The following is a 13330-nucleotide window of genomic DNA, read 5'->3' as shown; positions in this document are numbered from 1 at the left end:
ATGGCAACCCACTCCAGTATTCTTGCCTGGAGAATCCCATGGAAGGAGAAGCCTGGTAGGCTACAGTCCACCGGGTCGCAAAGAGTTGGACATGACTGAGTGACTTCACTTTCACTTTCTGTGATTGCTTTTTCTGTTCCACAGGCCGCAGGACTGTAGTTCTTCTGACTGCCCTCTGGTGGTTGCGGCTGACTGAGACGTTTGTGCAGGCTTCCTGATGAGAAAGGCTGATTCTGGTCCACTGGTGGGTAGAGCTGGATTTTGTCCCTCTGGTGCACAGGGCCATGTTCAGGGAGTCTTTAATCCGCTTGTCTGCTGATGGGTGGGGCTGTGTTCCTGCCCCGTTGGTGGTTTGGCTTGAGGCAACCCAGCACTGGAGCCTGCAGGGGCTAATGGCAGCCTCGGGGAGGATTCATGCTAGTAAGTACATCCCAGAATCGGTGCTGCCAGTGTCTTTGTTCTTGCAGTGAGTCATGGTTGCCACTACCTCTCTCCCTGACCTCTGCAGGAGACCATCCAGTACTAGCAGGTAGGTCTGTCCCTGTCTCTTATCAGGTCACTGCTCTTTTCCCCTGGGTCTTTGTATACATGAGACTTTGTGTGTGCCCTCTAAGAGCAGACTTTGTGTTTCTCCCCATCTTGTAGAAATACTGTGATCAAACCCCACTGGCCTTCAAAGCCAGATTCTCTGGGGGCTGGACCCCCAGGCTGGGAAGGCTGATGTGGGGTTTAAAACTTTTACTCCTGTGGGATAACTTCCACGGTAGAATTGTTTCCAAGCTTGTGGGTCACCCACCCAGAAGGTATGGGATTTGCAGTAATGCCCCTCCTACCATCTTATTGTGGCTTTTGTCTTTGGATGTAGAATATCTTTTTTGGGAGGTTCCAGTAATTTTTTTTATAAATGGTTGTTCACCAGTTAGTTGTGGTTTTGGTGTTTCTGCAGGAAGAGAGTGAGCTCACAGCCCTCTACTCTGCCATCTTGCGATGGCATCCTCCTGCATCCCCTTACTTTTAATCTGTGCATGCCCTTTGCCCTAACGTGGGTCTCTTAGAGGCAACATCTTTTGATTTCCTTCATAGTTAAAGATCTTCTTCATGTAGCTGGATGGTTGGGTCAGGCCCTTGATAGCATTCAGGCTGCAATCCAGTTTTTTGAGGAAATAAGAAACTGTCCATATTTTACAAATTGGTCTCTGCAAAATCAGAAATGTGGCTCTAGAAACAATTCAAAAGTTCACCTCTCTTTACCAACCCCCAGACCTCCCCTATTCACCTCAAAATGATTGCAGATAGTGTAAAAGATCAGGATGTTAGAACTATTTAAAGATAGGAAATTGTAAATAATTACTCTAGACTTCTGATAATAAATGTACCTCCAGACTCCTAGAAAGAGGAAATAATCAACAAAAAGATAACCTACTGAATGGGAAGAAATATTTGCAAATGATGTGACCAGAAACACCCAGACTGTAAGGAGTACACACAACTCAATATCAAAGAAACCTGAGGAAAAATGGGCAGAGGATCAGAACAGACATTTTCCAAAGAAGACATACAGATAGAAGGCTAACATCTCTAATTAGAGAAATGCAAACCAAAAGCACAGTGAGATACCACCTCACAGCTGTCAGAATGGCTATCATCAAAAAGACTATAGGTCATAACGGCAAGGAAGAGGAGAAAAGGGGACCGTCTGACACTACTGGTGTCAACGGACGTTTATGTAACTAACCACTACTGAAAACAAAATGGAGGCTCCCTACAATACGGATGTTCCTCTAAAATATAGAACTACCATGTAACCAGCAATTCTAATCTGGGTGTATTTACCCAGAATGTGATTAGTATTAATTAGTATACTAGATATTACTATATAGAGATTACTATACACTATAACTAGTAATATAGTATAGTAATGCTATATAGTATTACTATACTCTATATTGCTATATATAGAATATTTAAATATAGTAATATAGTAGAAAAACAAATAGTAATTTAAAAAGATACATGTATTTTAATGTTCAAAGAAGCATTATTTAGAATTGCCAAGGAATAGAAGCAACAGAAGTGTCCATCAATAAACCACTGGCTTAATAAGATGGAATATTACTTAGGAGTACTACTCAGCCATTAAAAAAGACTGAAACACTGCCATTTGATACAACATGGATGGACCTAGAGAGTACCATCAGAAAAGACAAATACCATATCACTTACTTTGGAATCTAAAAAAACAAATGAATGCATAAAACAAAACAGAAATGGACTCAGATACAGGGAACAAATTAGTGGTTACTAGACGAGAGAAGGAAGGAAAGGAGCAAGCCAGGTTTGGGGATTAAGAGGTACAAACTACTCTGGATAAAACAAGGAACAAGGACTGTATTGTTCATCACAGGGAAATGTAGCCATTATTTTGCAGTAACTTTAAATGGAGTGTAATCTATAAATATTGAATCACTTTGTAGTACACCGGAAGCTAATGCTGTAAATCAACTCTATTTAAACATAAGTAAGCAGAAAACTGACTTTCTTCCTCTGTCCCTGTACATATCCTAGGAGATAACTAAAACACTGTCCACAATCACCTGAGACTGGGGGGAAAAAAAGGAGCAGAAACAGGAGAGGCTTTTTAAAAAATACAGACTTATAAAAATTCCTGGGCTTCCCCAGTGGCTCAGATGGTAAAGAATCTGCCTGCAGTGCAGAAGACCTGGGTCGGGAAGATCCCCTGGAGGAAGAAACGGCAACCCACTCCAGTGTTCTTGCCTGGAGAAGTCCACGGGCAGAGAAGCCAGGCAGGCTACAGTCCATGGGGTTGCAAGAGTTGCATGTGACTGAACAACTTTCACACACACGTAACAACTCCCATGGTTTAAAAAGGAATGAATTTGGGTCATATGGAGTGATGTGGATGAACCTGGAGTCTCATACAAAGTGAAGTCAGTCAGAACAAGTATTGTATGTTATTGCATATATGTGGAATCTAGAATCTAAATCTAAGAATCGTAAGTGCATATATGATGAACCTATTTGCAGGGCAGGGATAGAGAAGCAGATGTAGAGAAAGGGACTTGTGGACACAGAGTGGGGGGAAGGGGAGGGTGGGATGAACTGACGTATATACACTACCATGTGTAAGACAGCTCATGGGAAGCTGCTGAGTAACAGGGGGAGCTCAGCTGGGGGCTCTGTTGCAACCTAGAGGGGTGGGGCAGAAGGGGGGCTCAAGAGGGAGCGAAAGGATACATGTATACAAATACCCGATACACGTTCTGTATAAGAACTAACAACACAGTAAAATATTCCAATTAAAAAAAAAAACCTCCCAAGGCTAAAATTTGGGGATGGAAATTAAACAGGATCTGTTTGTGTTTGTTATATCAATGTATATATGGTATTTTGGATGAATATTGCCATAATTTGTAAAATGATTTACTTAATTGGCTTAGAGAAAAAAGCACAAATTTAAGATTTCTCAACTCTCAGAAACATAATACAAACTAATCCAAATAAAGTGATCTGGGATACTGTCCACTAAATAAAAGTTAAAGTATATGTTATGAAACTTGCCATGACAGTTAACTGCTTTAATATCCCATAAAATTTTCATAAGTGAACTTCTCAGTAATAATTTTTATGGTATGTCTCCTTTGTTTCCGTAATCTCTTCAGTAACTTAAACCCTTAGTTTTGGTAAATGATGAAAATTCACTGGATATCTAGATCATTTTTAAATATGATAAAATACTGAAACATTAACTACTGAACATAGTATTATTTACTTTTGGGTTCTTACAATGTAGAAAATAAAAATATTTCAAAGTATAAAGAAATGTGTCCTATTCTACACTGAAGAATCGTACTGTTAAGGTGTATTCTTCCGGAAATTATGAAATGTATGCAGTAATCTACCAGTCTACAAAATGCTAGTGTAACAGTTCAAAATTACAAGTTAAGTTTTGTGTTAAGAATTCTAATTAATGTCTTTAACTAGAACTGAGAATTTACAAGGAAAACAGCTACGCAACTCTATTCTGACTGTTTCAGAATGGGAAAGAATAAAGGACAAACTGAACAAATACAGAAACTTGCAGAGAGACAGACTTTGTGTAGTCAAGGTGGAAAAATGGAATGAATTTACTATGGGGTTTAAAAAAAGTTTTAGTTTATATACTACTGATATTAAAATGTTCTCCTTCAGGACAAAAATTTTTTTGGCTATTGGTCTGCTACTGCTGAGACTATGAAAGGTTCTTTACCTTTTTAAGTAGTCTTCATAGAAAACATTTTTAGAAATCAAAATCCTATTTTATCCAAAGAATTCCCTATGCCTCATGTCTTAAGAAAGTCTTAAGTGTTTCATTTTTACAACTATGTAACTCTGCATTTGCCTGCAAAATCTGACACTATGGTTAAGCGAGTAAGTATTGTTTAATAGTAAGATACGTAAGATAGTACTGGTGTTTTAAAACCTCTTGATAGTTTTGACAAACTTCCCCAAATTCTAAATAAGGCTTTTTGACTTTGAATTAACTCTTGTGATTTTCCAGAGATCCCCTGGAACATCTCAAGAGATCTATTCCCTTTCTCCTTACAAAAAGAGAAAGATAAATTAGGCTTACTTGATATATTACATTACACAGGAAGCATTGTCAAGAAAAAATACTACAAACGATACTCAGTTATATTTATATGGGTATGTTATTAACATGCCTTATGAATATTACATATCAGACATTTAGGAACTGTATACAACTCCTATAATTCCAGTTATCTTTTAAAATTGTATGTTACAGAAATGACCAAATTTCCTCATCAACTGCATCATAGTGATGCTTCATCAGATTTTTTTTTTATTTTAGAAGAGCTTCAGATTTACAGAAAAGTTGGCAAAGACAGTAAAGAGTTTCATCAAATCTTTAACCACGGCCATTTTTAAGTCTTTTGTCATTTATAATTATTGTAAAAGTGTTCCTGCGAAAGTGCTAGATCTTCAGTGAGACTCATGGACGTACTCTAACAAGAGCTGGTTTCTGGTAACTTTCAGAAAGTTTATATCACTGAATCAGGTAAGAATTTGTAGAACTCTAATGGAGAAACTGATGGCTTCGTAAAACTGCTAACAAAAGATCCATAAAAGTTAATTACATGGGACTGAATGAACTACTGAGGACATCATAGTTTTTATGACTTTGGGTTTATCAAGTATTGTTTTATTTTTTCCAGATTTAAGGAAAACTTTTTCTTTTAAGCCATCAATAATTTGGCTAAATATGCCTTTGTGAACAAAAATGAAACATGTTTTCTACCTGATCCTTCCAGAATTCAGAAACTCTCAAACAATATTCCTCTGGCTACAGTTATTTCCATAAGTTCCATGAGAATCCTTTCTCCTTGTGACAGGACACAGTTGGAAGCACCGGCTGTCTTACCAAGGCTTTGACTGTAATGTCACACGTGAGAGTGCACGGAGAACAAAGGAGACCAGTCCTAAGAAACTAAGATTGATTTTATGGAACCAATAACGCCCCTTGGAAAACCCGCCTGGTACCTGTTTTTCAGAGTTCCCAGTAATCTTCCCAGATGAGTTTAGGAAGGTCATTTCCGGGCAGGTATAGGGACTTGAGGGTATCTTGGGGACCTCCAAAAGAGAGGAATTTAAGCCACCTGAATACGGCTGACCCTTTAACAACACAGGAGTAAGGCGTACCAACCCCACCCCTCACTAACAGACATAAATCTTCAGTCAGCCTCTGTATCCACAGATTCAACAAGCCATGGATTGTGTAGTACTACAGTACATGTTTACTGGAAATCGACTCTTGTAGTTCAAGTCCATGTTGTTTGAGGGTCAACAGTATATAGCTACTGCAAGCAAAATCTTATGGTAAGTACTTGCCTTGGCTTCCAAGCATCAAGTCTTCTAAAACACCAAACTGAGATTCCTTCTAAAAATTTCCAGCAAAAAGCACCTATATAGTCAATTACTATTCTTGCTGACTTATATAAATAATCAGGCCAAGTTTATTGAAACTAGATTTAATTTGAAAACAGTTTAGTCTTACTGTGGTTATTTAAGTTAGAAATGGGGATCGTTGTAGAGAGAAATCATGTTTCATTAATATACTTTTTGTTTTTAAAATTTAAAAAGTCCATTAACTATTTGATTAAGTCCGATTTATATAAACATACATTTATATAAAAATAAAAATTTATTTTTGACTTCTTTATTCCTGACATTTTTGAGTGTTTGAATGCATGGCTGCTAAGCAAATGTTTTTGAATTGGCTTTTAAATATTCCACATATTTGTGATTCGAAAAAGAACTCTAGAAGTTTGAAGAACTGTCGCTTGTAGTAGTATGTATACTTCTGAATCAGAATTTGTTACTTACAACTCAGCAAAGGTCTTCCAGTCATCTTCACTGATGGACGGCCGAGTATGACTAAGCGCAGTCATTAAATGTGACTGGCTAATAGCCAAACTGGTTCTGCTCGGTCCTGGTGGGTTAAGGGCATCATCCTCCTTAAACAAAAAATAAAATGACAGAAAGTTAACTAAGGGACATAATGAAAAAGAGTTATTTGCTTTTGAAAAAGAATGTTATTTGCTTTTGCCATTTTCTTGGGACTAGGCCTTCCCTTTCTCATAAAATTACCAAAATGTGTTACCACATAACTGTTTGACCGATCCATGTATTTCAGCCCTTTATAAAGAGAGCACATTTACAAATCAAAAAAATACATATCAAAAACAGGAAAAACAATCTGTAAAAGTTTTACAATTACGATGAAGGGGGAAAGCCTTACTCCAGTTTGGCTCCGGTATCTGCCTTTGATGATGCTGATATCTGCCCTCAGTTGATCTCTCTGCTCCTGTGTGAGTTCTTGGTAACCCTCCTGGGAGGCTGTTCTGAACAATGGAGGTCGTAGTGACTGATCTTTCCCAGGAGCTCCGGGAAACTCCTGAGTCATGGAGCTTGGTGCTGACAGGCATTGTGAGCTCTGCATGGTGAAGTTTAATAATGAGAGATGGGAGGGAAGGAAAAAGAGCAAGGGAGAAAAAAGTTATGTACTTATCAAAGATAAAATGACAAACTTTCAGCAGGAAAACTTTAACACGGGTAAGCTTACATTGTGGATGTGACTGGTGATAGAAGCAAGGTCCGCTGCTGTAAAGAGCAATACTGCATAGGAACCTGGAATGTTAGGTCCATGAATCAAGGCAAATTGGAAGTGGTCAAACAAGAGATGGCAAGAGTGAATGTCGACATTCTAGGAATCAGCGAACTGAAATGGACTGGAATGGGTGAATTTAACTCAGATGACCATTATATCTACTACTGCGGGCAGGAATCCCTCAGAAGAAATGGAGTGGCCATCATGGTCAACAAAAGACTCCGAAATGCAGTACTTGGATGCAATCTCAAAAACGACAGAATGATCTCTGTTCGTTTCCAAGGCAAACCATTCAATATCACAGTAATCCAAGTCTATGCCCCAACCAGTAACCCTGAAGAAGCTGAAGTTGAACGGTTCTATGAAGACCTACAAGACCTTTTAGAACTAACACCCAAAAAAGATGTCCTTTTCATTACAGGGGACTGGAATGCAAAAGTAGGAAGTCAAGAAACACCTGGAGTAATAGGCAAATTTGGCCTTGGAATACGGAATGAAGCAGGGCAAAGACTAATAGAGTTTTCCCAAGAGAACGCACTGTCATAGCAAACACCCTCTTCCAACAACACAAGAGAAGACTCTACACATGGACATCACCAGATGGTCAACACCGAAATCAGATTGATTATATTCTTTGCAGCCAAAGATGGAGAAACTCTATACAGTCAGCAAAAAACAAGACTGGGAGCTGACTGTGGCTCAGATCATAAACTCCTTATTGCCAAATTCAGACTTAAATTGAAGAAAGTAGGAAAACCACTAGACCATTCAGGTATGACCTAAATCCAATCCCTTATGAATATACAGTGGAAGTGAGAAATAGATTTAAGGGCCTAGATCTGATAGAGTGCCTGATGCACTATGGAATGAGGTTCATGACATTGTACAGGAGACAGGGATCAAGACCATCCCCAATAAAAAGAAATGAAAAAAAGCAAAATGGCTGTCTGAGGAGGCTTTACAAATAGCTGTGAAGAGAAGAGAAGCGAAAAGCAAAGGAGAAAAGGAAAGATATAAACATCTGAATGCAGAGTTCCAAAGAATAGCAAGAAGAGATAAGAAAGCCTTCCTCAGTGATCAGTGCAAAGAAATAGAGGAAAGTAACAGAATGGGAAAGACTAGGGGTCTCTTCAAGAAAATTAGAGATACCAAAGGAACATTTCATGCAAAGATGAGCTCGATAAAGGACAGAAATGGTATGGACCTAACAGAAGCAGAAGATATTAAGAAGAGATGGCAAGAATACACAGAAGAACTGTACAAAAAAGATCTTCACGATCCAGATAATCACGATGGTGTGATCACTCACCCAAAGCCAGACATCCTGGAATGTGAAGTCAAGTGGGCCTTAGAAAGCATCACTACGAACAAAGCTAGTGAAGATGATGGAATTCCAGTTGAACTATTCCAAATCCTGAAAGATGATGCTGTGAAAGTGCTGCACTCAATATGCCAGCAAATTTGGAAAACGCAGCAGTGGCCACAGGACTGGAAAAGGTCAGTTTTCATTCCAATTCCAAACAAAGGCAATTCCAAAGAATGCTCAAACTACCGCACAATTGCACTCATCTCACACGCTAGTAAAGTAATGCTCAAAATTCTCCAAGCCAGGCTTCAGCAATATGTGAACCGTGAACTTCCTGATGTTCAAGCTGGTTTTAGAAAAGGCAGAGGAACCAGAGATCAAATTGCCAACATCTGCTGGATCATGGAAAAAGCAAGAGAGTTCCAGAAAAACATGTATATCTGCTTTATTGACTATGCCAAAGCCTTTGACTGTGTGGATCACAATAAACTGTGGAAAATTCTGAAAGAGATGCGAGTATCAGACCACCTGATCTGCCTCTTGAGAAATCTGTATGCAGGTCAGGAAGCAACAGTTAGAACTGGACATGGAACAGACTGGTTCCAAATAGGAAAAGGAGTTCGTCAAGGCTATATATTGTCACCCTGCTTATTTAACTTATATGCAGAGTACATCATGAGAACGCTGGACTGGAAGAAACACAAACTGGAATCAAGATTGCTGGGAGAAATATCCATAACCTCAGATATGCAGATGACACCACCCTTATGGCAGAAAGTGAAGAGGAACTCAAAAGCCTCTTGATGAAAGTGAAAGTGGAGAGTGAAAAAGTTGGCTTAAAGCTCAACATGCAGAAAACGAAGATCATGGCATCCGGTCCCACCACTTCATGGGAAATAGATGGGGAAACAGTGTCAGACTTTATTTTTCTGGGCTCCAAAATCACTATAGATGGTGACTGCAGCCATGAAATTAAAAGACGCTTACTCCTTGGAAGGAAAGTTATGACCAACCTAGACAGCATATTCAAAAGCAGAGACATTACTTTGCCAACAAAGGTTCGTCTAGTCAAGGCTATGGTTTTTCCTGTGCTCATGTATGGATGTGAGAGTTGGACTGTGAAGAAGGCTAAGCGCCGAAGAATTGAAGTTTTTGAATTGTGGTGTTGGAGAAGACCCTTGAGAGTCCCTTGGACTGCAAGGAGATCCACCCAATCCATTCTGAAGGAGATCAGCCCTGGGATTTCTTTGGAAGGGATGATGCTAAAGCTGAAACTCCAGTACTTTGGCCACCTCATGTGAAGAGTTGACTCATTGGAAAAGACTCTGATGCTGGGAGGGATTGGGGGCAGGAGGAGAAGGGGACGACAGAGGATGAGATGGCTGGATGGCATCACCGACTTGATGGACCTGAGTCTGAGTGATCTCCGGGAGTTGGTGATGGACAGGGAGGTCTGGCGTGTTGCGATTCATGGGGTCACAAAGAGTCGGACACGACTGAGCAACTGATCTGATCTGATCTGAAGCTTACATTGTAACTAGCTAAAATATAAGCAGGTTAAAATACATTCATATTCTATAAAGGATCATCTATACCTACGTGGTTGAACCACCACAGAGTGAAAACTGCCATCATGCCAGGTGTTTTTTTTTTTTTTTTAAATGCTTTGTTATAAATCCACCACTAATGCTCTAATGATAGGTTATACTAAGGTTCTGGGGCATTTCTACATGTTAAGAAACAGAAAACAAAGACTAGAATTAAAACTGCTTACTATTCTTGAGACTGAAAATGGGTTACTTTTATATTTTTTAAAACCTAATTAAGGAAATCTACCTAAAAAATTACTGAATATTTGTAAAAATGTTAAGTTTACCAATAAAGTAACAGTGAATCACTGTCTTCTGAGATATGTGTTGAATGCTATTTTAATTTAGAAAAATGGTATTGCCCAAATTTAATCTGGGCTTCCCTCGTAGCTCAGTCGGTAAAGACTCTGCCTGCAATGCAGGACACCCAGGTTCAAATTCCTTGGGACAGGAAGATCCCCTGGAGAAGGAAATGGCAGCGCACTCCAGTACTCTTGCCTGGAGAATTCCATGGACGGAGGAGCCTGGTGGGCTACAGTCCATGGGGTTGCAAGAGTCAAACACGACTTAGCAACTGAAACACACAAACTGAATCTAAACATTTTCCCTGTGGAAACATTACTAATAACTTTTTCACTATGCTTATACTTTCTACCAGAAGTATTACCAAAAGACAACATTTTGTTGTCAGAATTTTTGAGATTATCATACCAAATTTCTGATTATCCTTAAGTGTTCTACAATAATAGAATTTAAGTTTAATATAAAATTGATCTGCTACTAAAGATGTTTTAAAGCTGCTAATTAAGAGAGAAAAACCTTAAAGAAACCAAAGGGTAATCCCACCCCTGGCTACCTCGGCTCCCTTACTGCCAGCCCCGTCTTCACAAGGAATGGAAATGACTGACTAGTGTATGGAAAGAGTGCTTTATGACGGAGTCACACCAACCAGAAAGACATGGGGCTGGTTAGGACATAAACTGAACCGACATATGGCTTCCTAGTTCAAAACTGGACAACTACACAAGTTACCAAATCAGAAGAGGTTCCATTTCCAAGTTCTGATTCGTAAGAGCTTCCAAAGTAGAGCCGGTACATGTTGAACTTCGATTCATCTTGAAGCACCTCAGACATCTCCAGAGAAACCAGGGACTGCTCTAAGCCACATTCCCCGTCTCCAGCTGAATCATCAGAGCCACTGCTGTGGTTAAGAAAAACCATCGAAGATAGACTCAGGTCACTATCAGAGCTGGAACCTCCATCCTAAAACACACAAAAGGACAATCAGCTGTAAAGCTCAAATAATCCACAATTCAAAATAAACCACACAGCATTCTAACAGGTTGAGGAAACTCCAGGCCCTTTTTACAAAAGTTCTTATTGATTCTCTAATGGTTCTGAGGCATATCACATAATTTTAACTATTAAAATAAGGAAAGACAAAATGGAGTATATGGGTAATTGGCCAACCATCTCCCCCAAAACTAACAAAGCTAGGACTCAGACATCTGGATTTTATTTTCATGTCTCTTTAAATTCATATTTTTCTATTCTGAAATGAGAAAGCATTTTAAAACATGGTTGATGCATCATTATAGAGTGCTTTACAAATAAACACCCTTTCTGCTAATGAAGTGGGGCGGGGGGAGGAAACACCTTCTGTGGCTTACCAAAATAAGTAGCACAAACTTGGAAGTATCTAAATTTAGTCCCTGCAATAACTTCCAACAAAATGTGAAGGAGAGGAGGATATAGGAAAAGTCTTCCTAGAAAATATATGGTAAAGTCCATAATACGGCAGAGTTCAAATTCTTTGTTGCAAAAATTAAAATATTATCCTTACAGAAAAAACTTTCTGGGGCTGGAATACCAAAAGTACAGGATAAACCTAGAACATCTTGTCCTGTAGGGAAGTAATGATCAGAGAATGAGGACAATACAGCGCAAAGGCACAGAAGCCATCCGAAGGGGCTCCTCCTGGCCGGACCTGGGGCAACCTGAGCTTCAAAACAACTATTTGATGATTTTTTTAAAAAAGTAAAAAATCTGAAATCGCAATATAATTCTTGACACCTCAATTCAAAGGATACCCTTCCACACACCAACTATATTTTGCCAACAGTAAGGTAAAGTGAAAGAAACACACCAAATTCTTCATGTAAGTACAAATTCTCTACAAAGCCAGTACCCCAATTATGGTACACTTGACTAAAGGCAAACTTCTATAAAGTTAAACTCAAGATTTTCAAAAATAAAATTTATTTTTAAGGTTGAAGCTGACACTGGACTGCTCGCATCGCTGTAAGACGCCACAGTAACAGCCTCCTCCAATACTCACTTGGAGCCCGCCGGTCAGCAGTCTCCCGTGCAGGGCCTCCAACTGGGCGCCGTAAAGGAGTGCTTTCAGATCAGCGCCCGTGAAGGAGTCGGTCAGCGAGGCCACGTGCTGAAGGTCCACATCGTCTGCCAGGGGTAGAGATTCACTGAGCACGTTTAAGATTTCAAGACGTGACGCCTGAAGGGAGAAAAACTCACCGACTTAACAAATACCATTGAACGCAGTATTTTCAACTGTGCATCTTACAAGATTTTCCTTATACATTCACTTCATGTATCTAATCAGTTTTACAGATCAGTTGAGCAATGTACCACCAGGCTACATCTATCCTCCTTGGTACTTTTGTCTAACAGAAGGAACACAGGGAGGAAAATGAATGAAAATCAACATTCTCAACTATTCAGTGTAGATCATTGCTTAGTGCTTATCTTCTAGATTTGGGCAAAGGAGCCAAGAAATGTTTCAAAAAGAAAATTAAAATAATCGCTACATGTGATATACATTTATACCTGTGACTATTGATCTGTCTATTTCTTCTTTCACTTATCCATTCGTTTCTAAATTTGGGAACACAGGACTAGAGTGGTTAAAAGGCGTATCTCTACATAACCAGCATGGATGCTTCCTACACTACTATGCTTGATTCTGTATCAGTCTTCTGTTAAGATAATGAGCTGTGTGATCTCTGAACACAGGGAACACGGACAGCAATACTTGGTTTCCCTCCCTTTTTTCCATCTGGCTAACACAAAGTTTTCAGATGGGAGTTTGCATGGGATGGCTGAGCCAAAGAAAGGCTTTGCATCTAATTCAGAATCTTTTCACGCCGTAAGAAAACAGTGACTAGGGCCTGTGCCGAAAACTGGTCTTCTAAGGACAACTGCTGTTACCTGGCAGAAGTAAAGCTCACA

The 13330-nt window shown here is 39.4% G+C and overlaps 1 protein-coding gene and 1 long non-coding RNA gene across 4 annotated transcripts in view; one reads left to right on the top strand and one right to left on the bottom strand.

Moving 5' to 3' along the window:
• Positions 1–13330, bottom strand: part of PEX1 (peroxisomal biogenesis factor 1) — an 81478-nt gene that overhangs the window by 12097 nt on the left and 56051 nt on the right. For 2 of the 3 annotated variants that reach the window (XM_070369858.1, XM_070369860.1), the window contains 4 exons: positions 12420–12596; positions 11114–11344; positions 6818–7012; positions 6403–6533 (listed from right to left, as the gene is read on the bottom strand). In XM_070369858.1, the coding sequence (XP_070225959.1) occupies positions 6403–6533; positions 6818–7012; positions 11114–11344; positions 12420–12596 (734 nt within the window). Of the gene's footprint in view, positions 1–5559; positions 5650–6402; positions 6534–6817; positions 7013–11113; positions 11345–12419; positions 12597–13330 lie in introns of all 3 variants that reach the window. The other variant, XM_070369859.1, reaches the window with a different exon arrangement.
• Positions 1–13330, top strand: part of LOC138987648 (uncharacterized) — a 42975-nt gene that overhangs the window by 21857 nt on the left and 7788 nt on the right. The gene's annotated exons all lie outside the window — the stretch shown is intronic.

Source organism: Bos mutus, chromosome 4 (genome assembly GCF_027580195.1).
Source record: "Bos mutus isolate GX-2022 chromosome 4, NWIPB_WYAK_1.1, whole genome shotgun sequence".
Classification (NCBI taxonomy): domain Eukaryota; kingdom Metazoa; phylum Chordata; class Mammalia; order Artiodactyla; family Bovidae; genus Bos; species Bos mutus.
The sequence above is the reverse complement of the archived record's forward strand: the minus strand, read 5'-3'. Positions and strand labels throughout refer to the sequence as shown.